General features: G+C 52.4%; 1 protein-coding gene across 4 annotated transcripts in view; it reads left to right on the forward strand.

Annotated features, from left to right (window-relative positions):
• The first annotated feature begins 454 nt into the window (after positions 1-454).
• Positions 455-22,936, forward strand: part of ZBTB17 (zinc finger and BTB domain containing 17) — a 29,446-nt gene continuing 6,964 nt past the window's right edge. Inside the window, exons 1-12 of one of the 4 annotated variants that reach the window (XM_019511977.1) lie at positions 455-559; positions 5,687-5,895; positions 12,654-12,860; positions 14,301-14,477; positions 15,214-15,384; positions 15,567-15,680; positions 17,293-17,537; positions 17,628-17,770; positions 18,903-19,203; positions 20,202-20,289; positions 21,365-21,481; positions 22,023-22,143. In XM_019511977.1, the coding sequence (XP_019367522.1) occupies positions 5,874-5,895; positions 12,654-12,860; positions 14,301-14,477; positions 15,214-15,384; positions 15,567-15,680; positions 17,293-17,537; positions 17,628-17,770; positions 18,903-19,203; positions 20,202-20,289; positions 21,365-21,481; positions 22,023-22,143 (1,706 nt within the window). In that variant the 5' untranslated portion in view covers positions 455-559; positions 5,687-5,873. Of the gene's footprint in view, positions 560-5,686; positions 5,896-8,945; positions 9,113-12,653; positions 12,861-14,300; positions 14,478-15,213; positions 15,385-15,566; positions 15,681-17,292; positions 17,538-17,627; positions 17,771-18,902; positions 19,204-20,201; positions 20,290-21,364; positions 21,482-22,022; positions 22,144-22,936 lie in introns of those variants that run through there. The other 3 variants (XM_019511979.1, XM_019511980.1, XM_019511981.1) reach the window with 3 other exon arrangements.

The following is a 22,936-nucleotide window of genomic DNA, read 5'->3' on the forward strand; positions in this document are numbered from 1 at the left end:
GCAGGGAGCAGAAAGCAGAGCAGCAGATGGGGCAGGGAGGCCATGGCAGGAAGCAGAAAGCAGAGCAGCAGATAGGGCAAGGAACACATGAGAGGGACAAGAAAGCAAAGAGCAGATAGGGCAAGGAACAGGTGACAGGGAGCAGACGGCAAACCAGCGCATAGGGCAAGGAGGACAGGGCAGAGAGCAGAAAGCAGAGCAACAGATGGGCCAGGGAGTAGAAAGCAGTGGCCAGGCAGTGCAGAGCAGGAAGCAGAAAGCAGAGCAGCAGATAGGGCAAGGGCCACGTGATAGGGAGCAGAAGGCAGAGCAGTAGACACACGTGCCCCCCCTGCCCCTAGTGGCGTGACAGGAGGCACATGCACCCGGCACCCACTGCGCATGCGCACTCCCGGCCCGGCCGCAGCCCCGGCCTCCCTCGGCGGCGGCCGCGCATGCGCCGGAAGCCCGCTGAGACGCCGCTTCCGCCCGTGCCCAAGATGGCGGCGCCCTTTGTCTGGTCCGTGTCCCTCCGAGCCCTGCGGGCTGCGATGTGACCCCCGCGGGGCCGGGATGGCAGGTAGCCGGGGGCAGGGGTCGCTTCGTTGTGGGGGGTGATTCCCCGTGGAGAGGTGATTGCCAATGAGGGGTGATTGCCCATGGGGGGGATTTGCGGGGGGGGGGGGGGTAACCACCCGTGGAAGGGGTCTAGGAGGGGTAGCTGCCCGTGGAGGGGGTGATTCCCCGTGGGGGGTGGGGTAACTACCCCGGGGGGGAGGGGCTGCAGCTAACGCTGGCCTCGGCCCGGGGCTTGAACGCGCTCTGCCCCAGCCCTGCCCCTCCCCCCTCTGATGCCCCTTGGGGGTGGGGCACCGTCTGGCCTCAGCCCCGGTGCACCCGCGTGCTCCCTCCGCCTCTGGGCATGGGGCCTTCCCCGGGCCCCCTCCAGCCCCTGAACCGGCCTTTTGGGCTCCCACGATGGTACGGAGCCGCCTTCCTGCGGCCTCCCCGGTGCCGTGGGGCGTCTGCTGGGCCGCGACCGGCAGACAGTCGCGGTGACGCGCTGGTGGATCTGCGCCCAACCCCTCTGCCCTCGCTCCTCCGTGGCCCAGTTTCCTTCCCAGCTCTGCTGAGATTTGCTGCCAGCCCTGAGAGCCTCGGTGGCCGGTGGGAATCGGCGCGTCCCTTCTGCAGAGTTTCTGGCTTGTCTCGACACACCGGGAAAGTGTCGGAGCACCCTGTAAAGTGGCATTTCTCACCCCGTGGCTCATGGCGAGAATACGTGGTGGGTCGTGAGCAAAGTTTCAAAACGATTCTCCTTTAAAGGAGAAAAACGTGGGTTTTCCCACGTGCTCCAGCCTGCAAGGGGCTGCTTGGGACTCCCCCGTGCCCCTCACGCAGGGGGGTGCTGTGTTGGGACTGGCCATCGATGTTTACAAACAGGTGCTGGTACAGAACCCGACCCCTGGTACAAAAAAAGGTTGAGAACCACTGATCTAAAAGCAGCTCCCAAGGCAAAGCAGAGGTACCCCAGGTTATATATTTATATATATATTTTTGTAGCATGTGTCATTTTAAGTACATGTGTGTTAGTGCAGCACCTGGATGCTGGAGGGCGTTTTGTAGAAATAAATAGATCGTACTGTTGGGTTGGTGACGCATGTGAGCCTATCTGCGTGTGTTTTGTGAGTAAAGCTGGGTGTTACAGAAGTTTGTGTCGGCTTAGTTTGATGGATGGTGCTGCGCAGTTGACAGCAGAGTCGAATCCGTAAATCGTGTTTCTTTGCAAATCTCTGTGGGCCCGAATTGTGACTTTCCCTAATGTCGCTGGGGGTCTTTCCAATGCCTGACACGTCAGCTCCTCGGCTGTGTCTGTAGGAGGAATCGAAGGCTAATTGCAACCGGTTCGCTGAACGTAGCGTTCTGGAAGCTCCCACGGTAAGGAGCATTTCTTACTGTGACACAGAAATAGCAGCTCCTCGGTACCTCTGAAGTTAGGATGCGTCGGAGCTGCTTACAGGTCTTGTCAGAGAGGTGATGCTTGTGAGAGCAGGGTGAGAATAAAGCAGCTTCCAGGGCTTTTCTAGTGCTGCCTTGCTAGCCAGGAGCGGCACTTTGGTGTCCCACAGTCAGGCAAGCCCTTTGATTCCTACGACATTTTATGGCTGGGAATTATCAGTGTGTAAGCACTTGTAGGTTGTATGCTGGGCACTTTCACCACCAACGTGTCACATGTTGATCACGTGGCAGTGGATCCTCGTGGCAGGGCTTGAAAACTGTCAGATATCTATTACCCCAAGTATGAAACCTTAGCAGCTAGAGCCTGATATGAGAAACAGGAGTGAGACGTCTCAGCATGTGAGATAACCTTGGGGGTGTCTGAGCCCTCATCTTCCTGATTCCCCAAGCTGCAAAAGCCCATTCAGACTAGAGCTTTTGCCCAGACCCTGCTTGAGGGTGCAAATACACAGCAGAAGTGGCTTCTCAATGGCTGGGATTTGTGCAGGGAGAAGACGGTGCACCTTTGCAGGTCTTTGTTCATTAGATCCTTTCCCACCAATAGTTTCATTGCCTGTCACGGTTCATCACTTAACAAGACATGTTACATGCGTTGAGGTAGAACATGAAAGACATTGCTTCATTTTCACCGCTGACCAAAGAATACTGTTTTCTTTTCACATCTCTGCAACATGCCCTTCAAAATAGTAGCTGCTTGGGGCTGGGGATCACTGTAGACCGCTCAGGAAAAACATCTGCTGTGTCAGTGCACGGTGATGAGCCAAAAGAGGCAAGCCTGTCGGGATGTGTAAGGGGTACGGTAGAGAGTACAGGCAGCTCTCGGACTTGCAATACGATCGGTTCCTGAAAACAGCGTCTTAAGTCGAAACATTGCAACTCAGAACTGATTTTCCCGTAGGAAACAATGCTATAAATGGGGGATTGGTTCCTGAACCAAGGTCTGATACCCCGTTTTCACCAAGAATAACCCAGAATTTTGTACTCAAAGAATTATAGATGAGTCATATAGCTACATTAATGTATTTCTATTGTAAATAGCAATCATTGATTTGGAAGGACTTCTTTGAGGTGACTTTGCTGGACTTTTTGAAGGGTTCTTGGCTAGATTTTTCTTGGAGTCCTGGCTGCAGGGTTTTCTGGAGTCTTGCTGGCTTTCTTAAAGTAAGCGTCCAAAGAAGTTTGGACAGACGTTCTCCAGGGAGCTGGGTGACAGCGACGTGCTCGCTGGCGTGGCGTCACGTCAGATCAAGTGTTGTAAAGTCGAAACTGACATCAGAAAGTTGAAACAGGGTGTCCGTTTATAATTGGTGTAAGTGCGAAACGTAACTTGAAATGTTGTAAGTCAGGGACTGCCTGTACTAAAAGGATGATGTTGCAGTGATGCAAATTAATGGCACGTTCTAACCTTGAAAGCTGAGTTCAGTACACGTTGCCTATCAAAAAATTTGGCAAAAATTGAAGGCATGTAGGGACCAGCGGCAAAATTAGTTGGAAGCAGGGAAAGATTTCTGTCTGCAGAGTCTGCCAAGATTAGGATCTGTCTGGAAAAACTAGGATCCTTCTGGGGCATGGAGTTGGTGCACTAAAAGGGAAGATGACCATAAACAGAAAGTAAGTCGTCTGTGGCTTTGTATCCTTTCAGGACCCGAGCCAGCGGGAGTTCAGCGATGTTGAAAAACAACAAATTTAAAAGTGATGTAAGGAAACCTTTTACATGCTGTATGTCAGCTTGTGGAACTCATTGTCACTGGACTACATCAAAGCCAAAATCTTAACACATTTTAAACGGGTTAAACATGTGCATGGATAACATTATCCTCTTTGGTTATGTGTGAGCTGATAAAATAAGAGAGGGTGGGTATAAAACCTTGTGCTTCAAGATAGCGAAGCCAGTCTTACGTTACTGAGGATTAGAAAGAAATGTCTGTTAGCAAGCTGTTGTGTAGTTGTCGGTTATGGAGACTGTGCTTTCCTCTGAAGTGTGCCGTGCTAGCCAGACTGCGAGATCAGATTGGCATGACCATCCTAATCTAATTCCTAATTTTGATTACTAAATTTAAAAAAATGAAGGTTGTGGTCCCTTGAAAATTGTTAACATTTAACTGCGAAGCATAAATTCAGGGCTGAAGCACTCCAAAAAACATGTCATTTGTTTGCGGCGTAACCTCGCTAACAAGGATCACCACTCGGATGTGCATATGATCCCGCAGTCCCGCTGCTGCTGTGCCATCGCTACAGAAGGTGTCTCATGCTAAGCTTTCCATCACTGTGATTGATACGGCAATAAAAAAATCCTGACAGCAATGTCAGGAAGAGATTGAGAGGGAGAACAACACAGGTATGTTGTAGAGAGGGTACAGTGCAAAGCACTGTCACTCTAGTAGCTTGGCTTCATTCTTAAGTGTGAGTTGCCTCGCTCTTTATTTTAGCCTAGATACCACTTTGATGGGCACAGCCTAAGAACCAGAGTAGAAGAGACAGTGAGATCTGTACATCCCAACCAGCTCACTTGTCCTTGGTAGGTAATGGGTTGATTTGGGAATAATGGTTTTGTATTTTGCTGTTACGATAATCATAGAAAAGTAGAGCTGGAAGGGACCTCCAAAGGTCACACCTAGTCCAACCCCTGCCTGACCCCCTATACAAACTGTCCTGTACAAACACATTGTCTAACCTATTAGCAGACCCGACTTCATGTCTGTCTGAAGTCAGGCAGGGTGTCACCTTGGAGACTAACTGGTTCAGCGAGGCATGAACTTTCATAGATGAGCCTATTTCATCAGATGCTAAGAGTGGACTTCTAAAGGGCAATGTTTTATTGAGTTTATCGCAGATGGCCAAGCCTTCTGATTCTGACCTCAGTGGGAGCGGAGATGTCCAGAGCAACTGGGAAGTGCATACTTTTGTGGCCTCTCCCTTGTCTATGGCCCTTATTACCATGCTGTTTGAGTGCTTTCCAATGCTTAATGTACTATCCTCACGACACTGCTCAGAAGCTGAGTAATGCTTTCGCCTCCCTCGTACAGACGGGAAAACCGAACTGGAGAAGCTAAGTGACTTGCACAAGGTCACCCAGTGAGTCTGTGGCAAAACATGCTGTTGAGCCCAAGCCATTCACCACCAGGCCGTTAGCATGTTTTTACTGTTTATTGCTATTTATTCTTTAAAGCTGCATCATAGAAATAGAGAATCCAGTTCACTGAGAGCAAGTAGCGTGTTATTAGACTGGAGGTGATCTGCTTAAGTAAGCTACTGCTCCGAGCTTGAGAAGCCTGGTAAAAATATCACTGTTCACCGGTGCAGCATCAACTGTATCTGGCTGCTGTTCCAACAGCCTCACGTTCGTTATAGTATCTGAATGACAAAATAAAGTAAAAAATTGTAAAAGATCAATTGACCAAACCAAAGCAGTTGTATTACTCTAGTCTTGTCACTAGCTATTCTGGACGTCCGCCTTTCAAATCAGGTGTGACGAACCCCACCAGGAGAAAGGCACGGGCATTAGTCACCTTATTGTACCTAACAGTAATGATGTATCCAGCCTTTCCCAGAGCTGTTATTTTTCCCCTTTTTGTCTAATTTTAAACTAAACCCATCTTTTAGCCTTGTCAGTAATCCACAACATCACTGCATATCTGCAAGTCATCACCTTTGAATATAAAGCCATGCTAAAATTGGTTTTTTCTAGTAACTCTGGACCCTCTGATAAGCCTGGCTGATGAATAGAGCAATTGTTCCGTAGGAAGTAAACCCTGATGAGAAGGTCTCCTTGACATTCAAGAGGGCAGCATGGTCCAAAGCAGAAGATCCAGGACTGCAAACTGAGAGACTGGGGTACTGCTCTTATCTCTGCCACTGACTCTGGGATTTGGGGGATGTTTGTTCATGGAAAAAAAGGTAAAAATATTTACAAACTTGCAAGTACGTTGATGTAATTCTTGAACTGTGGACCAATAACCTGATTTCAGTTTAGTAATAGTCAGTTCCCACCAGGCTGTGAGTAATTTTAGCAAGCAGATTTCTGTTTTGTTGTCTGATCATGACTTCTAAGATCTCTCCCCCTTTGACAGAGATGGAGAATAAGTGGTGCCTTTTGCCTGACCAAACACAAAATTCTAATTTAAGTGCGTAATGCATGTCACCCTAACCTGGAACTAATAAAATCCTACATACGCAGACTGCATAATAGTGCTGTCTAAGCCACCTAATGCTTGGAAAAACAAACACTGTGGAAAACCTTTACAACTTTTTTTTTGTTGATGGGCAGAACTGCTTCTTGTATTACTTTATTTTATAACGCTGAGATACCTTCATAACCCAGAGTCCAATTGCACAAGGCTCATGGTTCACATGCAAAATAGCTTCTAACATTTACTTACAGTGAGCTTCCGCCATCTAAAACAACCATGATTTTGAAGTCCCATCTCTGAGCATGAGAGCTGGAAGCTGTTGCTTATTTCTCTGCGTGGAAAGGGATTCTCTCTTTTGTTCCAGTGGTAAAATCTCCCGTTTCGAACCTTGTAGGCTCAGAACATGTTGGGCATTCAGCCTGTTGCTGGTCTTACACTCAGCATTGCTTGTGCTAGCCCTGGGTCAGCATAATTTTGAAAGGGAGCAGGGTGTCATCAAAGGAAACTCGCCCACATTTCAGAAAGAAGATGGAAACATCTAGGTGGAAAGCTAATTTTAAAGAGATGTGGTGTCCACTGGGGGGATTGAAATACTCCAAGTGCCTCTGAGTGGTCATAGTGCAGGTGAGGCCAGGAGGAGCCATAAGCGTGGCTTGTTACAGGTATTTTATCCAGCTTGTTACAGGGCTGCCTTCATGCTTCATGTCATCTTGGAAACTTTTGGAGGATCAGCTAAATTAGGCAAAGCCAATGCATTGCTGGTGTTTAGGAGCAGAGAGAGAAGATCCAGGACATGAAGAAACCAAATTGCAGCTGAAGAAGTGCAAATGAGGTGCAGAGACAAGGGCCGTCATTTAAGTGCATCGCGCTCTGCCAAGTCCAGGTCTGAGACGGTCTGATTCAGGGGTCTTGAGAGCCCAAAGGAAACGAATGCTGTAATGGAGCTTTGTGGGATTCATTGCTTCAGAATAAAATAGCATGTGCTTTAACTTCAGCTCCGTGACTTCACAGTTTCTGGTGGAAATTTCCATCCTTTGTAACGAGAATGCCAGATTGATGGGAGTGGAGGAATATTTACCTCTATAGTAATGGCAGGTTGAAGTGCAGGAAGCTAGCTCATCACAAAAAGGAGATAGCGTCCAGCACAGAGAGAGTTTTCTCTAAAGAAGTAACAAAAGGAGCTGTGACTGAAATGAACCCGCACATTGCCTGTTGTGCAAGTGCAAGCATGTGGCTGTATTACCTGGGGGAATATAACAGCCTGGAAGGAGATCGGAGGACATGGGTTTTTTATGAGTCCAAGCAGCGTGTGCTAGAAAGGTCTTGGTGGAATATGTCAGGGGTGGGAGCTCAGATCAGACTTGCTCCTGGGATATGTGGCAAGCTAGAAAAGGGAAGGCAGCAGCCCCTGCTTCATACAGGATCACCAGGTCCTCGGGCTTTTTGGAGACCTTGTTCTGTTAAGGCTGAAACCTCAACACCGCCCTGGCAAAGGCAGAGTGGCATGGGATCCCTCCTGATCTCTCCTGCAGTGCAGGCAGCCCCATGAAGGTGAATAAGCTGCGTTGAACCACTGAATTAGCCACAGCGACTCCCATTTCAGATTTAAGTTAACTTTGTACCCTTTGTCAAAGGGCCGGGGAATGCTGGATACAAGCAGCCTGAGTGAAAGAGGTGGAAGTTATTTCTAAACCATTCATTACCAAGTGTCATTACAGGAATACGTTCCATCGGAGGAGGGATGGTGTAGTGGTTAAACCCCAGAACCAGATCTTCCATCATGGATCCTGCCCAGGGTCACAAGTCACTTGAGATCCCAGCGCGTCTCCACGTGTAAAGCTGAGACCTCTTCAGGGCTATCTACTGCTGGCAGAAAGTTTTTGAGAGGCAGAGATAAACGGTTCTCGTAGTACTGCAGTGTGCTGGTGATATTATTACCAGGAGCAAAACCTCTTGTGTCAGCTCTGTTCGGAAGGGCTTAACCAAGTGTTTGAAGGGAAAAGCATCTCTGAGTACAGAAGGCGACTTGAAAGAGCGCATGGGTGGAAAGCCAAAAACCTTCCCTTTTTGCTGCTCAAGTGTATCGGTCTGGATTAGCCCCTTCAGCCCATGCTACTTGATCCTCTGATGGCTGCGCACGAGCCACAGAAACTATCTTGATTTCTCCCGGCAGGAGAAAACTGAGGTTAGCATCAGTGTGTCACAGTTAATGCTAAGGGGAGGGCTCTTCCGCTGGCCGAGCCTTGTGGATCACAGCCTGCGGAGGAACTTGTTGTCTTCCCTCTAATTATAACCCATCTGACTTCCCCTGCTCATTATTGCTCTTGAGCTTCATTGATACTGTAACCTTAATAAATCCTTGAAAGTCCTGCAGCAAATTGCTACCGTGGGGCTGTGAATTTTTGAAAAGGTTACGTCGCAGCGCGCTGGAAAGGAAGACTCCAAGGAGATCACAAGAATCACATCAGCTCGGCGGTGAGGCACAGCAGATGCATGTTAAATACAGCAGTGTTTAACCTCAGCACAAAATGACGAAGCTCTTTAAAGCCAGCCAGGCGCTGTCACAACATACACATACCCTGATCTCTCTGGGTCCAATTATTGCTTGATAACCTAGCACTCGGGGGAGCCCCAATCCGCTCCATTGCAGGTTACCAAAATGTAGTCACCTTCCCCTTCAGTTCTGCAGCCCGGCCCCTAAACACCAGTGTAGGGAGGAACTGGTCCCTCACTAATGAGGCCATCTCCTTTTCTTTCTCTATATGTTTCCAGGTGCTGCTGGCTCTGGCCTCGGTGCAGTTTTTAGGCCTGGATGGCCAGTCTTATAGCTTATTCGGGCAGGCTCTGTCAGCTGTACGCGGTGCCTGCCACCTCTAGCCTGCCCGAGCAGCAGGTTGCATGCTAGGATCGCGGGCACGGAAAAGCCAAAGGACACGAGGGGCATTTGTGCAGCAGAAAGACGCATCTCTCCGCGCCTGAGTGCCGTGAGTAAATTAGATGGAGCCTGCCCGGACAGCTCGGAGAGATTTTTGCATTAAAGCTCAGGCTTGCATTTTGGGTTAGAAGCTGAGCCCAGAGCTGCTGAACTCGCCAAAAGGGAAAGCTTCCACCTCTTGCTTTCCTGTCTGCCCCGGGCACCCCGCCAACCTGGTGCCATGGAAACCAGTGAATATATGATCATGTGCGAGCGAGCAGATCGCCTCCTACCTACATTTGGGGCTGCTCTTCCTACGTCTGAGTCATTTCAGGATGAGAGGCTATTGCTGTGGGCTGTCCCCATGTGTAGCACGCTGCCCGGGTCACGTATTACCCGTCTGCATTCACCAACGTGTTTGTAGCTGCCCGCCACATCTCTTCTAACCCACAGAGAGTCCAACAGCTCCCTCTGTATCAGCCTCTCTAGCTGTCGGAGGGTAGGTGCCAGGCACACCGCTCAGCCGGGGACTCGAGAGCAGCCTGGGATGCTGAGAGCCTGGGATGCTGAGAGCCTGGGAAGTGACCATCTCGCTCGGGAAAAGCACTGCACGGAGGACAGCTTTCTGGGCCGCTTGGTGCATGCATCGCTGCCTGAGAACCGCTCACCAGATCCACCCCGGATGCTCTGATCTCTTTCTGTGACTCCAAGACCCTTTGGGGAGCAAGAGAGAAAGGAAGTTGCAGGGAATTGGGAAGCGATCTGCACTCCTCGGGGTTGTGGTTCCTGGTGGTGTTGCTTCACAGCTGCTTTATATAGCGGTCCCACTCTGCTGGCACCCTGGTCTCAAAAGCGTGTCAGATCAGCGGTCGTCATGGCTAAAAGCCGCCGACCACTTCTCAGCCTCGCTGTCCCTGTTTCTTTTGTCTCTTTTTGGAATAAGCGGGTTTTACGAGTCCAAGGGCATGTCTTTATCACAGCTGACAGTGCCGAGGGGTGTTGCAGTGAAAGTCTACCCACTCCTGCCTGTTCCCAGCAGATGCATGCCAGAAAAATGCCAGGTCGCTGTCTTTTGAGTGGCACTGGTTGCGTGCCAGGGTGAGGTACCAGGACTTGGCACAGCGGAGCAGGAGGGGGTTTTCACAGAGATGCTCTGGGGCGCTGCTCAGGGTGGTGTAGACAGCCCCCGTCTTGCACTCGAAAAATGAACTGACTTCTCTTAGCAACTTTGTCCTACCCCGTGTTGCCCGCAGCTTTGTCGGCTGAGATCTCTGGCTGAGGACAGCGGCCACTTGCAGTATCGTTAGGGCTAAGCGTGTGCGACTCTTCTTCTTAACTCGTCTCGGGACCTCTCTTCCTGACTCTTCCCACGTGCTTCGCTCACCACAGAGCAGTTTTCTGAACCAGGCCTAAAACAGTCTGATATGGGGGCTGGGTCCAGAGAGGAAGATTTTTTTTGCAAAACAATTCAATTTGTTCGAGTTGTTTTTTTGGATTTGGAAATAAGACACTTTCCCCATGCGGTGTGCTCACATGTTCTTCATTCGGGTCCCTCTGGGTAGGAGCAAAAAAGGACAGCGTTGGGTTCTTCTAGGGACGTTGTTCTGACCTGATTCTCTTTATTAAAGCCACCAACACACCATACAAACTGATCCCCACGTACCTTAACTGTGTGTTGAATGTTACCAGTGTCTTTCCTTCTGAGTTTTTATCATTCCACAGGATTTGTCTAATTTGCTTCTGTGAGTTTTGGTTGGAAAACCTTGAATTTCCTACCTCTCTTCCCCAGTCTTTTATGAACAGAGGCTTGAGTGTGAATACAAAGTCTTTGATTTATTCACTGTTAAGCATGCATATGTGCCTGATGCTTTTCCTTGCTTATTTGAACCCATGAACTGAGCAGGTGTAGGAATGCAGTTTGCTGCTGTGGGAGTGATTCACAAACAGGATTATAACTTCAGGGGGTGAATAGACGATGTGAGCAGAGGAGCTCAGGAGAGCAAGTGTGTCTCTCCCTCCCCTACAAATATCCTTCCTTTTGGAAGAAGCTTGGAGTGACTCCTAGGGTGTTTTTTTTCACAGCTTTCCTGAAAGGGTCAGCATGTGCTTCCTCAGTTTGCTAAGGGGTAGGAGTAACAGAAAAGGGATAGGGCATTGCATGCAGAAGCGTATCCTACAGTGTAATTCTCCAACTCCAGAAGCACAGGCCAGGTCCTTTGGAGGCTTTCTTTTTGTCCAACCTGTGTAAGTTTTAAGGCCAGTCCATCCATCACGGTCAGCCCCATGCACCCAAGTGGCTTTTATGCTGGCTTTTCCGTGCGTTTGCAAGATGGAAGCTGAAACCTGGTGATGCACTTCGATTGCTACAGCACTCAGCTGTACTTAGCCGAGGCGGAGTTTTCCCCTTGCATTTGCCTCTGCTAAAAACACCTCTCGCTGCAAGAATCGCTTCTGCAAGTTATTTAAAGACAAGCCACGTACTCCAACACCAACCTCCCTGCCCCCACCCTTGGGCTGCTTGGGATATTGCTAGGTGTTCATTTGCTCTGTAGCATAATGATCGGCTCGGGTGACTGCTCCTTAAAGCTTATCTGCTGTGTGAGGCAGCTTGGATGTGCTAGCTGAAACCCTCTTGAGTTTGGGACTGCATGCAAGGGGACGGAGGATTCCCTGTGCCACCTGCTCAGTAGCTGTGGGCCTTGATGCTGTTTCTCCTCCATTCTGGACCCAAAGAAAGGGTTTTAGCACCAGAGGCCATGAGATTTCGGGGGCTAGATTCACAGAAGTGCGGAGAGCCTCCCACTGCAACCAGAGTCAATTGGAGCTGTGCTGCAAGACCTCTGTAAAGTACTGTAAAAACATGGAACATTTTTGGGGGGGGGCGGGGGGGAATTGGTTCCTGGACTTTACAAATTGAACCATTAGCGCGCACTTGGGAGTTTTGTCCAGTCGTTGGAAAACGATCTCTGTGCGCCTCAGAACTGCAGGCATACAGCAACAGAGCGGTGCTGCCTTTTCTCAAAGGGGCGTCTCTGAAAATGTCATGGGAGTGCCCAGGATTTCATATTCAGTGTACAGGGGTGGACTACAGAAAGCCGAGCACCACACGTAGAATCAGGAGCAAATATAATTGCCACCCTTGTGCTCAGGCCCACAGGGTCCTGTGATTAATGACTGCGAGCACGGGGCCTGAAATAATTTCTCATGGGCAACCTTAAATCAGGCCCTTCCTAACTCTGGAGTGCATGATTTGGAAAACGCAGGGTTCTTCTAACGCAGTTTTTAGATGCAGCCACAGAGACTTGGAGGGAGGAGATGAAGTGCATGCAGTTACGTAGGCTACCTGGATGCACAGCATGATGGGTATGAATTATTTACAAGGATTTTTTTCTTTAAGATATAGATCAGTATTACAGTCCCCTGGATCTTCTGAGTGTATCCTAACAACAGCCTCCTCCCCTTGCGGTGGTTGGGCATTGGCAGTACCCTCATACCCCTGTTTTACTTGTGCCACATTAGGGTGTCTGTGAATGCACTTTGCTGTCTGCTCCCCCCTCTTTGCAGAGTCCTAGGTCCAACCGTGCCCACATGGCTTTGCTTTCTCTCCTCAGCTATGGATTTCCCCCATCACAGCAAGCAGGTCCTGGAGCAACTAAACCAGCAGAGGCAGCTGGGCCTGCTGTGCGACTGCACCTTCGTGGTGGACGGCATTGACTTCAAGGCTCACAAGGCAGTGCTGGCAGCCTGCAGCGAGTACTTCAGGATGCTCTTTGTGGATCAGAAGGACGTGGTGCACCTGGACATCAGCAATGCAGCAGGTAGGCAGGGAGAGGCCAGGGCTGCAGCTGAGCAACAGGCTGCATTCTCAACCAGTGTAAATCTACATAGCCCCATGGATGTCAGTGGAGCTGGGCCATTTTATACCAGCTTAGAGTCTGGTTTAAAATGTGCCTTACAGCCTAGAGAACAGTGAGGCCAAAATGGAGATTGTGACAGCTCTCCTGAACCTATGGACAGGCTGGCTTGAGCCTGAAGACCTTCCAGTATCGGAGAGCACCAGCTCCAATGATGGCATGAGTATCCTGCAGCAGGACAATCAAGCCTTGTTACATTCTTCTACAAATAGATAGAGATGGTCTTATACTCTGAAGTATGGGGCTTTTCTCTCTTCCACAGCTGTTTGTGTCCACAGCCCTCACCCCAGATAGCCCAGTTATCCATATAAACATCTCCTCCCTCTGGGAACACGGAGTGGGTGATGAGAATGCTGCTCATTGCATCTGAAAGTTAACAGCATTAGCAGAACAGGGCATTAATCACTGCACTCTTCTTGTGGTGTTTACCTGGAAGTGGTGGAAAGAATTTACCAGTATGGGCAGCAGCCCCTGCCCCAAGGAGCTTCCAGACAAGACACAAAAAGTGGGAGGAAGGAGGAGCCCCCACGCCTGTCTTACAGATGGGAACTGATGGCACAGGGAGATGAAATAATGGCTTAGGGTTGCACCTGGGGTCTGTACTGGTGTTATACTGAACCCCTTCTCCCCACACCCAGTCTAGTGGTTTTTGCCAGGTTCAAATCAAGGCATTGGTTTTAACCAGAAGACCCTAAGTGGCCTGACTGCTTTCTCCCTCACCCCCCATCGCGATCCCTAATGGTAGCCGAGCACCACTCCTGCAAGCACCTTGGCGATGGTGCATGGGAAGTCATTCTCAGCAGCTGCTCCTCAGCTCTGGAAATCCTTCTCTCGTGAGGCCGCCAGAGCCTGGGCCTGGATACCATTCAGAAGCACTGTAGGACCCTTCTGTTTGGGCAGGCGCTGAACAACCAAAGCAAGGCCAAGATGTTGTGTCGTGGGCCTCTCCTTGACTTGAGGATTTTATTTTTTGCTAATTGCCCTGTTAAGTTCCTCTGTTTCTCTTGCTGTAAGCGGCTGTGACCTTGCTGGCGTACGTCACATGAATAAAGAAAGAAGTAATACATGATTAATCATTCGTCCTGGCTAAATCCCATAGCACGCTGATGTCAGCCTGCAAAAATTATGCATCTCCTCATTGCTAGATTAGTAGGAAGAAGAAGTAGTTCAAACGAGGGGTTGTTGTTTGTTGCTCTCACCTAGAAATGAAGTGTGGGAGAAGTGTTTGAGTGATTGCTGTGTAAGGATGCAGCCGCTGAGATGCTGGCCTCTTAACCTGCTCTGTCAGTGGCCACTCATCTTGGCCCCGGGGGCGGTTTTGCCCCTGGCTCTCTCTTTCCTCAGGCCTCGGCCAGGTCCTGGAGTTCATGTACACGGCGAAGCTGAGCCTCAGCCCTGAGAACGTAGAGGATGTGCTCGCAGTTGCAGGCTTCCTCCAGATGCAGGAAATTGTCAATGCTTGCAATGCCTTGAAGTCTCTCACCGTGCCAGCAGAAAGCCAAGAGCCTCCTGCCGTGACAGGTATGAAGACTCCACGCACCTCCCCGCTTCCCGCTGGGTCTCTCCTGACTTCAGCTTGTTGCCAAAAGGGCCCTTCAGCAGGAGGAGGAGAGACTAAACACTCATCCGTCTTCATCCTGATGTTTTCCTTGCTGTTCTAATGCAATGTCCCATAGATGACCAGTGCTCAGGCAGTCAGTAAAGACCCCTCCCTCCCTCCCAAAGGAAGGGTAAGAGAAAGGAAGAGGGCACTGAACTCTGCCCTGTTACTGTGAGTAGGTTGTTTCCAGGCTGTGCACATGGACACTAGCACCGCAGGTCTGTAGCACATGGAACGTCAGCTGCGGCTGAAGGGGGCTGCCCTGCCAGCCTGCCCAGGTCAGTGGTGCGAGGATTTGGTGCGGACCAAGCCCTGCTGAGGCCAGGTCAGTCTGAGAGAGGTCCAGGTACCCTGGCTTGGTCTAGGCTAGATGTACTCCCTCTAGCTAACCCTGCCCAGGTGGAGCTGGGGTTTATACGTCTGTCCAATCCTTGTGTATGGCACCAGCAGGTCACTTTACTACTGAATAACTCTTGTGCCCTTTCTTTTCTCACTGTGAGTATTTGCTCATAGGACTTGAAGGCAGTTTGTGCTGCAGGTTACTATAGGCTGTGCTACCCAGTTGCTCCATGTCCTGGGTGGACTGTGTTAGAGAACAAGCTGCCATATAACTATACTTATAAAGAGTGGTTTGCCTGGCTGTGCTTCTCTTGGTAGGGGATGAAAAAACAGCTGGGGAAGGGAAAGCAGCAGCAGAGCTGCTGGGCAACCTCGACCGTGCCACGCAAGTTGCATCTGACAGACAAGGGAAGGTGAAAACAGCAGAGGCTGCAACAGAGGCAAAGGAGGAGACTGAGAACAGCAGCAGCAAGGCGACCAGCAGAGCAGGTCAGCACCGGGAAGCTTTGCGGCTCCAGGCGTCCACTTGCATTCCCTCCTGCTGCGTATTCACCTGCGCACTCCCTTTCCCTCAAAACCATCCTGAGAAACTCAAGTCTGATGGCCATGTTCCCACAGCCTGCCCCAAACATGAAGGTGAATGATTCAGACTTTCTCTTCATCGTTTCCAGGTGTAGAGGATCCCATGAGAGAGGAGATCCCCAGTCACCTGCCACTGGAGGACACGAAGCCGAGCAACATCAGCCCAGCTGCCAGGGGCTGCTCCTCCCAAGGATCGGAGCAAGGTGCAGATCTGCATCGGGCACAGGGTGGTGGGTGATGGTTTTGGAGCTTCCCCTCTGAGGCCCTGTTTCTTCCCCACTACCTTCCTCAGCCCAGGGGGATGGATCAGGCTGGAAGTTTCCTTGTCACCTTCACAGGGAATAGGCTGGAGCGCTGTGCCACAGGAAGTGAAGTCCAGCAGGGAGAGGGATTCCTCTATGCAGCCAGCCAGGCTGGTGCCCTGCACAGTGGATCCCTGCAGCCTGGGCCATCTTGGGCTGAGCCGCAGCTTGGGTTTGCAGTTGGGAGGGCTTCATTTTCATAGTGCAGGACCTTGCATTTGCAAACCCAGGACCTGGATGGTAGCGGAGGTGCACCATGTTTGAAAGGGGGGAATATCCTCAGTGGGTGTGTACTCAGGGCACCTAGGTCCCTGGGGTATTAATGAGGAGGAAACATGGTCCTTCACCTTACTGCTGCTGGACAGCTTTCGTGAAACCCCAGGCATTGTTAGACATTGCAGAGCTGCGTTCCAGTCGGAGCTGGAGGTGCTCAGAGAAGCTGTGTTGATTCTAGATAAGCTGTCAGTCTGTTCAAGCTCTTGCAGGTCTCTCTTGTTCTTTGCAGCACATTAGGTCTGGATTTAAGTGGCCCTGTTCCCTGAGTCCCTTTTTCTTCCTTTTCCCTCCTGGGCATAAACACACAGCAGAAGGGCACAGAGGGCTCACATGAGTTCCTGCTTGTTTTTACTTTGGTAGAAGCTGGCTGGGTCAGAAGCCCCAAATTCCTGTATGCTGGTTTTAAAGCAACAGCAGTGCTCCCATCTTCCTCAAGTGCAGTGATTTTGGCACAAGGGGGCAGTTAGGAGTCGTGCATGGCCATATAAATTGCATTTTTGCAAGTCTCACACGTGTTGCCCAAAGAATGATGGCACTTGTGTCTGTAGAAGGACATCCCACGGGCAGCAGCATCTCAGGCTTCCACACGTCATCCTGTCCAGTGTCCCGACCCTGACCTAACAGTATCATGTTTTCTTGGTCCATCGGTGCGTGGGAGCTCTGCTTCAGGCTGCCACAAGTGCATTAGCTGGTGGTGGCTGTGGTGACCTAAAAGTTCTCATAGACTGAGAGCAAGACTTCACCTGTCCTCAGACTCCACCGCACAGGGCCATCACACAGCTGTCAGCCTGCAGAGCCTTTCGGTCCCTTCCAAGTGTAGATGTGCACAAGTGACCTCCTATCCCATCATCAATCCCTTAGGATAAACTACACGTGGAATAACATCATGTGCTGTCAGTTGAAAAATTTCCATCAGAACCTTTGGCAGGAAATAGGTGTCGACTAAACAGAGGTTGTCAAAGTTTGTGCGTTTTCATCCAGTGCAACAGCCAAATGTTTTGATTCCAGAAGAACGCCGCAGCACCGTGGATGCACTGTAGTTCAGGGCCCTTGTGTTCCCCTTCTTTTCCATGGGGTGGGGGGTGGTCCTTTCATTCCCTTGACCTTTTGCTCCTCACTCTTATCTCCTCAGCATATAAGCTCATTTTATGCACAGTTTGAAATGCTGCAGTAGGATTTTTGTCTCCCACCTCGCCTTCTAGATTTCAGCAGCCCTCTGTATCTTAAATCTCTGCAGAAATGGAAGTGGAGCTGGAGGGGAAGGAGGAAGAGGATGAGACGACAGGAGAGGAAGAGGAGGAAGCCAGAATCCCAGAGGATGAGCTATCGAGGTTAGCAAATGGAGACAACCCAGAGGATAACGAATCTGGGGGCACAGACTCTGGACTGGAGAATTCGGGGGAAGCCAGGCTGCTGCGATCAGGCACCTACAGCGACAGAACGGAGTCAAAAGCATACGGTTCGGTCACACACAAGTGTGAGGTAAGGCAACTCGGGGAGCAGCTCCCCGCTCCATCCCTTGGTCGCGCAGGGCACCGTACGCACTGCTCTGTTCTGCGCGTCTGTTCGCAGGACTGCGGCAAGGAGTTCACACACACTGGCAACTTCAAACGGCACATCCGCATCCACACGGGGGAAAAGCCCTTCTCCTGCAGGGAGTGTAACAAAGCGTTCTCGGACCCGGCCGCCTGCAAAGCCCACGAGAAGACACACAGGTACGGGAGGCCCTCTCGTGAACCGGGTGCTGGGGAGGGATACAGGGAACCTAGCAGCCAGAATGAAGGGCACTTCACCCCAGGTGTAATATTCACAGTGATGCACCATGCACATCTCTTATTCTCTTGTCATGCCCTTCCTTGTCTCCATGCTGCCTTCCCCAACCCTCCTGCATGAGTCCCCTGATGCAGCAGAAGCCCATAAAGCAGCCAGAGCGAGAAGCTGACCAGGGAAAACAAATGGGGTTTCTCTCAGTATGAAGTTCAGCTGCTGTCCACCACAGCGCCGTGCCCTCTCCTCTGGGCTGGCAGTCCTGTGGCCGTGGCCCTGTGCTCTCGGCAGTTGCGTGGCTGGCACAGCCCGTCCGCAGATGATCCAAAAGCACAGCTTTCACCGTTTAGAGTAAGCGGTAGATTTGCACCAGGAGCTGACAGGAAATAGGCAGTGTCATCTTCCTGAGTCTGCAGGCAGCTTGGAAGAATAAATGAGAGGTGTGAATGGCCCCTTTGGTCCCAGTGGGAGTTTGATTTTGCAGTGTAATGATACAGCCTGAAATGTCAGCCCTGCTGAGTGATTTTTTTTCCTGCTTATTATTGAAGCAGAAGCATGCAGCCGGTAGGCTTTTTCCTGTGATCCCAGACTCTGTCATACCAAAAGATCCTAACCATTCCCTGCCCAGTTGCAAACCTCTCTATCTTCCCCACGCCCTGGCGGTGCCCATGGTCTCATTTGCTCTGTCGATCCTGGAATCTGCCACATAGGAAACTTTAGTGCGCGGTTAGCTCTGACATCCAGATACCAAGTACAGGGGGTGCCCTACAGGGCACTGTCACCTTTAAAGCCTTCCTGTTCTCCGTAGACGTGAAGCTGTGGCAGAGGATCCAGGTGCCATTTCGTGGGCCGTAGCCCTGGTTTATTGCTCAACATCTCACTGTTCAGCCCAGCTCCCCTCTCCATCACGTAGCTGTGATGGCTCCTAAGAGGAAGGCAGCGTCGCAGCTCTGCATGCTCAGACTGTGGGCAATCCCAAGACCTACTCAGGGAGAAGGGTGGGCTAGCTCTCCTCCAGCCCTGAGCGTGTCGGCCTGGCTGCCCCCAGGGTCCCTCACCCCCGCTCCGTCCCTCTTGTAGCCCTCTGAAGCCCTACGGCTGTGAAGAGTGTGGGAAAAGTTACCGCCTTATCAGCCTGCTGAACCTGCACAAGAAGCGGCACACGGGGGAGGCCAAGTACCGGTGCGATGACTGCGGGAAGCTCTTCACTACTTCGGGCAACCTCAAACGGCACCAGCTGGTGCACAGCGGTGAGAAGCCCTACCAGTGCGACTACTGCGGGCGCTCCTTCTCCGACCCCACCTCCAAGATGCGCCACCTGGAGACCCACGACACCGACAAGGAGCACAAGTGCCCGCACTGTGACAAAAAGTTTAATCAGGTGTGTGTCTGTGTGGGGGGGGGGGTCTGTGCTCAGCCCTCAGGGCTCCTCGGGCAGTCTGCTGTGACCTGGAGGGCTGCACCCAGCCCCCAGGGAGGATAGACGCCCCTCTCCAGTCCTTGCTGTCACAAAATGTGCTTGGCTGCTTGTGGCAGAAGCAGGCTTGAGCTCCGGGCATTGACTCTGCCTGGGCTGCACCCCCTTTCAGGGTTGCTTCCTGGCCCGTGGAGAGAGGGCTTTAGGAGGCTACATGTCAGGCCACCAGGTGCCATGGGTGATGGCTGGCATGACCTAGGCTGTGTTGGGCTCTAAGCCTTGTGTGTCTGTCTTCCCCCCGCCCCTCCCCTCGGGCATCTCCCGCTGGTTGAAGGGAAGGCTGGCAGGGGCTGGAGGGAAGTTTATCGCCAGGGTGTCACAGTCCTTTTCAGGAGAAACAGAACAGCACAGCTAGACAAGATCACACTGTTACCCTCCAAATAGGCCTTGACTGAAGGCTTCCTCGGGCTCCTCCTGCTCTCCAATCCCCTTGGTATCTGAGCACTTAAATGCTTAATGCTGTTAGAGGCTTCTTTGTCCCCATTGTAGAGATGGGAAAGCTGAGGGCCAGGGAGGGGAAGCTCATTTGCCTACGGTGTCCAAGCGAGATGGTGACGGAGCCAAGGATAATTTGAGGGTTTCCTGACTGGCCTCTGAGCTCTTTGATCCTGCTGCCTCAGCAGTGCGGAAGCAGGTGATGAGCAGGGGGACAGAATTCAACCCGGCCCATCCCCGTACCCCTGTCAGCCGCCGCTCCAGCATTTGGGAAGCTTTGGTACTGCCACTGTAACCCCTGCTGGCAAGTGCATGTGAGCAGATGTCCCGTCTCTGCTGCCCTGACACATTTGTTACCGGCGCTGTGCCCCCCATGTGCATGGGGCAGAGCGGGCAGGGTCTGACACAGCGTGCCTCCACTCCAGAGGCCCAGCCAGGCTGAAGGGACCCGTCTTGTCTGCCGGCAGGTGGGAAACTTGAAGGCGCACTTGAAGATTCACATTGCTGATGGCCCCTTGAAGTGCCGCGAATGCGGCAAGCAGTTCACCACGTCAGGTACCCCCGGGCAGGAGGCGGTAGGGATGGGTGCAGCTGTGGGGGGCAGCAGCTCCAGCTTCTCCTGGGTTTTGCAGACAGCATCACCCTGAGCAGAGGCAACAGATCAGTAGGCCCAGTCTTGGATGGAGGCCTCAGTGTGTAGGTCAAGACCAGACCAGGGCTCCTTTGGTGCATGCCAGGTGCTCAGTGTGGACACGGCATCCCTGGGCTCCGGGGCTCGTGAGCAATTCCCTGTTGGGAAAGGCAGTGCCATGTGCGGTGAACAGTTCTGCAGGAGGAGCTGTGGGGGCACTGCTGCAAGTCATACTGGTGTTATTGGCAGTTACTCCCTTGCCCTCAGGTGGCAGAGGTGTAGCTGGTGCCCTCTTCCGTATTGCAGGCCCGGCTCTTCAAGAGCCACAAGCCCAGCCCCGACAAGCCACAAGATGCACTGTCCTGAGACTCTTCTGAGTTTTTAAGCCAGATCTGAGGGTTTTCATATTTGCCTTCTGGCATCCGAGCTCTCCAGCTGCGAGGTTTTGCGCAGGATCCTGAAGGGTCCAGGCCTTTGCTTTAAGCAGCAGAGGAGATTCCCATGGCATGACCTGACTCTGAGAGCTGAGCTGGAAGGAGGATACCAAATATGGCCAGGCTCAAGCTAGCAGCATGGGAGCTGGCAGCCCAGCCCGTTCGATCAGAGCACTGCAGGGACATTAAATGCAAAACGCTCCGGCTGTCTTGGCGTGTCTGAAGCCAAATGCCGAGGGCTTGCAGCCTGTGACACGTTGCAGTCCAAGCAGAGCGGCTTTCCCCCGCGTTGCCGTTGGCTGGCGTGCAGCCGTCTCTCCTGGCTCCGCTTCCTGCTGGACGGCACACAGCTCCCGTTGCAGTAGCGAGTGCTGCTCGTGCTCTACCAGGGTAGGGCCCCGTTGCAGTCCACAGTGCTAGGCCAAGACGCACACAGATGCAGAGACAGACACACATGACCCCAGTTGTCTCTCCTGCCTAGTGCAGGGGGGCTGGACCCGATGATCTTGCAAGCTCCCTTCCAGCCCTTGCAATCTATGAATCCCTCTTGTCTGGCTTCTCCAAGGGAACTTGAAGAGGCACCTGCGTATCCACAGCGGTGAGAAGCCCTACGTGTGCGTGCATTGCCAGAGGCAGTTTGCCGACCCTGGGGCCCTGCAGCGACACGTCCGCATTCACACAGGTAGGCTGGGCTGGGCTGGCCGTGCCTGACGTGGGGCACGCGCTGATGCGCACCCTTCATGGAGATGGACTTGCTCTATCCCACCATGTTCCCCCGGGGTGTCCTCCTGCTGCCCATCGCCAGAGCCCGTGGTCACCTTCCATGCAGGAGCAGGAGGCTCTGCCTTTGGGGCACAGCAGTACCTTGGTGAGCAGCCAGCCCACTAACACCCATTTGCACATCTTGGCTTCACTGTCAGGCCAGTGGTACAAGCGTGTTACAGCATGTTGATGGTAAATCGAGGAGCAGTGCTGTTGAGTCCTCCCCATCGAGCGCCTGAGTGGCCACATGGTCCTGTCTATAACACTTCTGCGTATCCCAGTGTCTACTCCCCCACTGCCCCACTCACTGGTGCCCGTCCCTTTTACCATCGCTCCTGTCTGACAGACGGGAACACGAGTTGGTCTCTGAGGCATCTGTGTTGGTTGCCCCCCTTCTTCCATCCCGGAGGTTGGTGCTTGCGGCTGCCCTGCCCTGACTGTCCTGTCCCTTTCACCCCCAGGCGAGAAGCCCTGCCAGTGCCTGATCTGCGGGAAGGCCTTCACTCAAGCAAGCTCGCTCATCGCTCACGTGCGTCAGCACACGGGAGAGAAGCCGTACGTGTGTGAGCGCTGCGGCAAGAGGTGAGGACCCCTCAGAGAGGCCCCCGGCCTTGGCCCAGCTGGTAGGAACATGGCTCGGCTCTGGCCCCACACCACCCTCTGCCCCCCATTCCCACTTCAGTCCTGTCTTGCAGCTGCACGCGGGTGCTGGGTCCTGGCACCAGCGGGTTTGAAGGAATGGTTGAGTTAGGGAGGAGCTGGGGGCTGGACGACACCGGCCTGGCCCAGGACATCCTTAGGAGCTTGTCACTGAAAAGCCTCCTGTCTTGTGGGGTGACAAAACGGCTCTGCCCATCCCATGCTGAAGGGGTTCGCTGCTGCCTGTCCCAGGAAGTGTGCACACAAAGGGGCTCTGACCCTTGCTGGCTGGCAGCTGGTCTTCTCCCCAGCCCCCGTGGCATGGCTCCAGGTCTCAAATCAGTGAGGTGTGCAGGCTGTCAGCCCTCAGGCCCAGCTAGCGGCTGTGTGGGGGCCGTTAGCTCCATCGTCCCCTCATAGATCGTCCTAGGCTCAGCCCAGGACCCTGCTCTGCTCAGTGACCAGAGACCTGGGCAGAGGGAGGTGGTGAGTTTCCTTCTGTTCCTGGGGCTCTGTAGCAAGCCCAGGGCTGCAGGACAAGATGTTTGCCCGTGAACCGGCCGGAGGGCATAAGCCCCGAGCTCTCCCCGGCCATGGGGGAGGCCCAGGGGATGCCACATTCTGCCCTCCGGGCCCAGCGACAGCCCATCCCCCAATCCTTCCCACAGCTCCTACCTGCCCCCCATTCCATGGCAGACACCACCTATATCCCTGATCCCACTGATTGCTCCTACAG

Source organism: Gavialis gangeticus, unplaced genomic scaffold (genome assembly GCF_001723915.1).
Source record: "Gavialis gangeticus isolate Ggan-Ray unplaced genomic scaffold, GavGan_comp1, whole genome shotgun sequence".
In the NCBI taxonomy this organism is placed as follows: domain Eukaryota; kingdom Metazoa; phylum Chordata; order Crocodylia; family Gavialidae; genus Gavialis; species Gavialis gangeticus.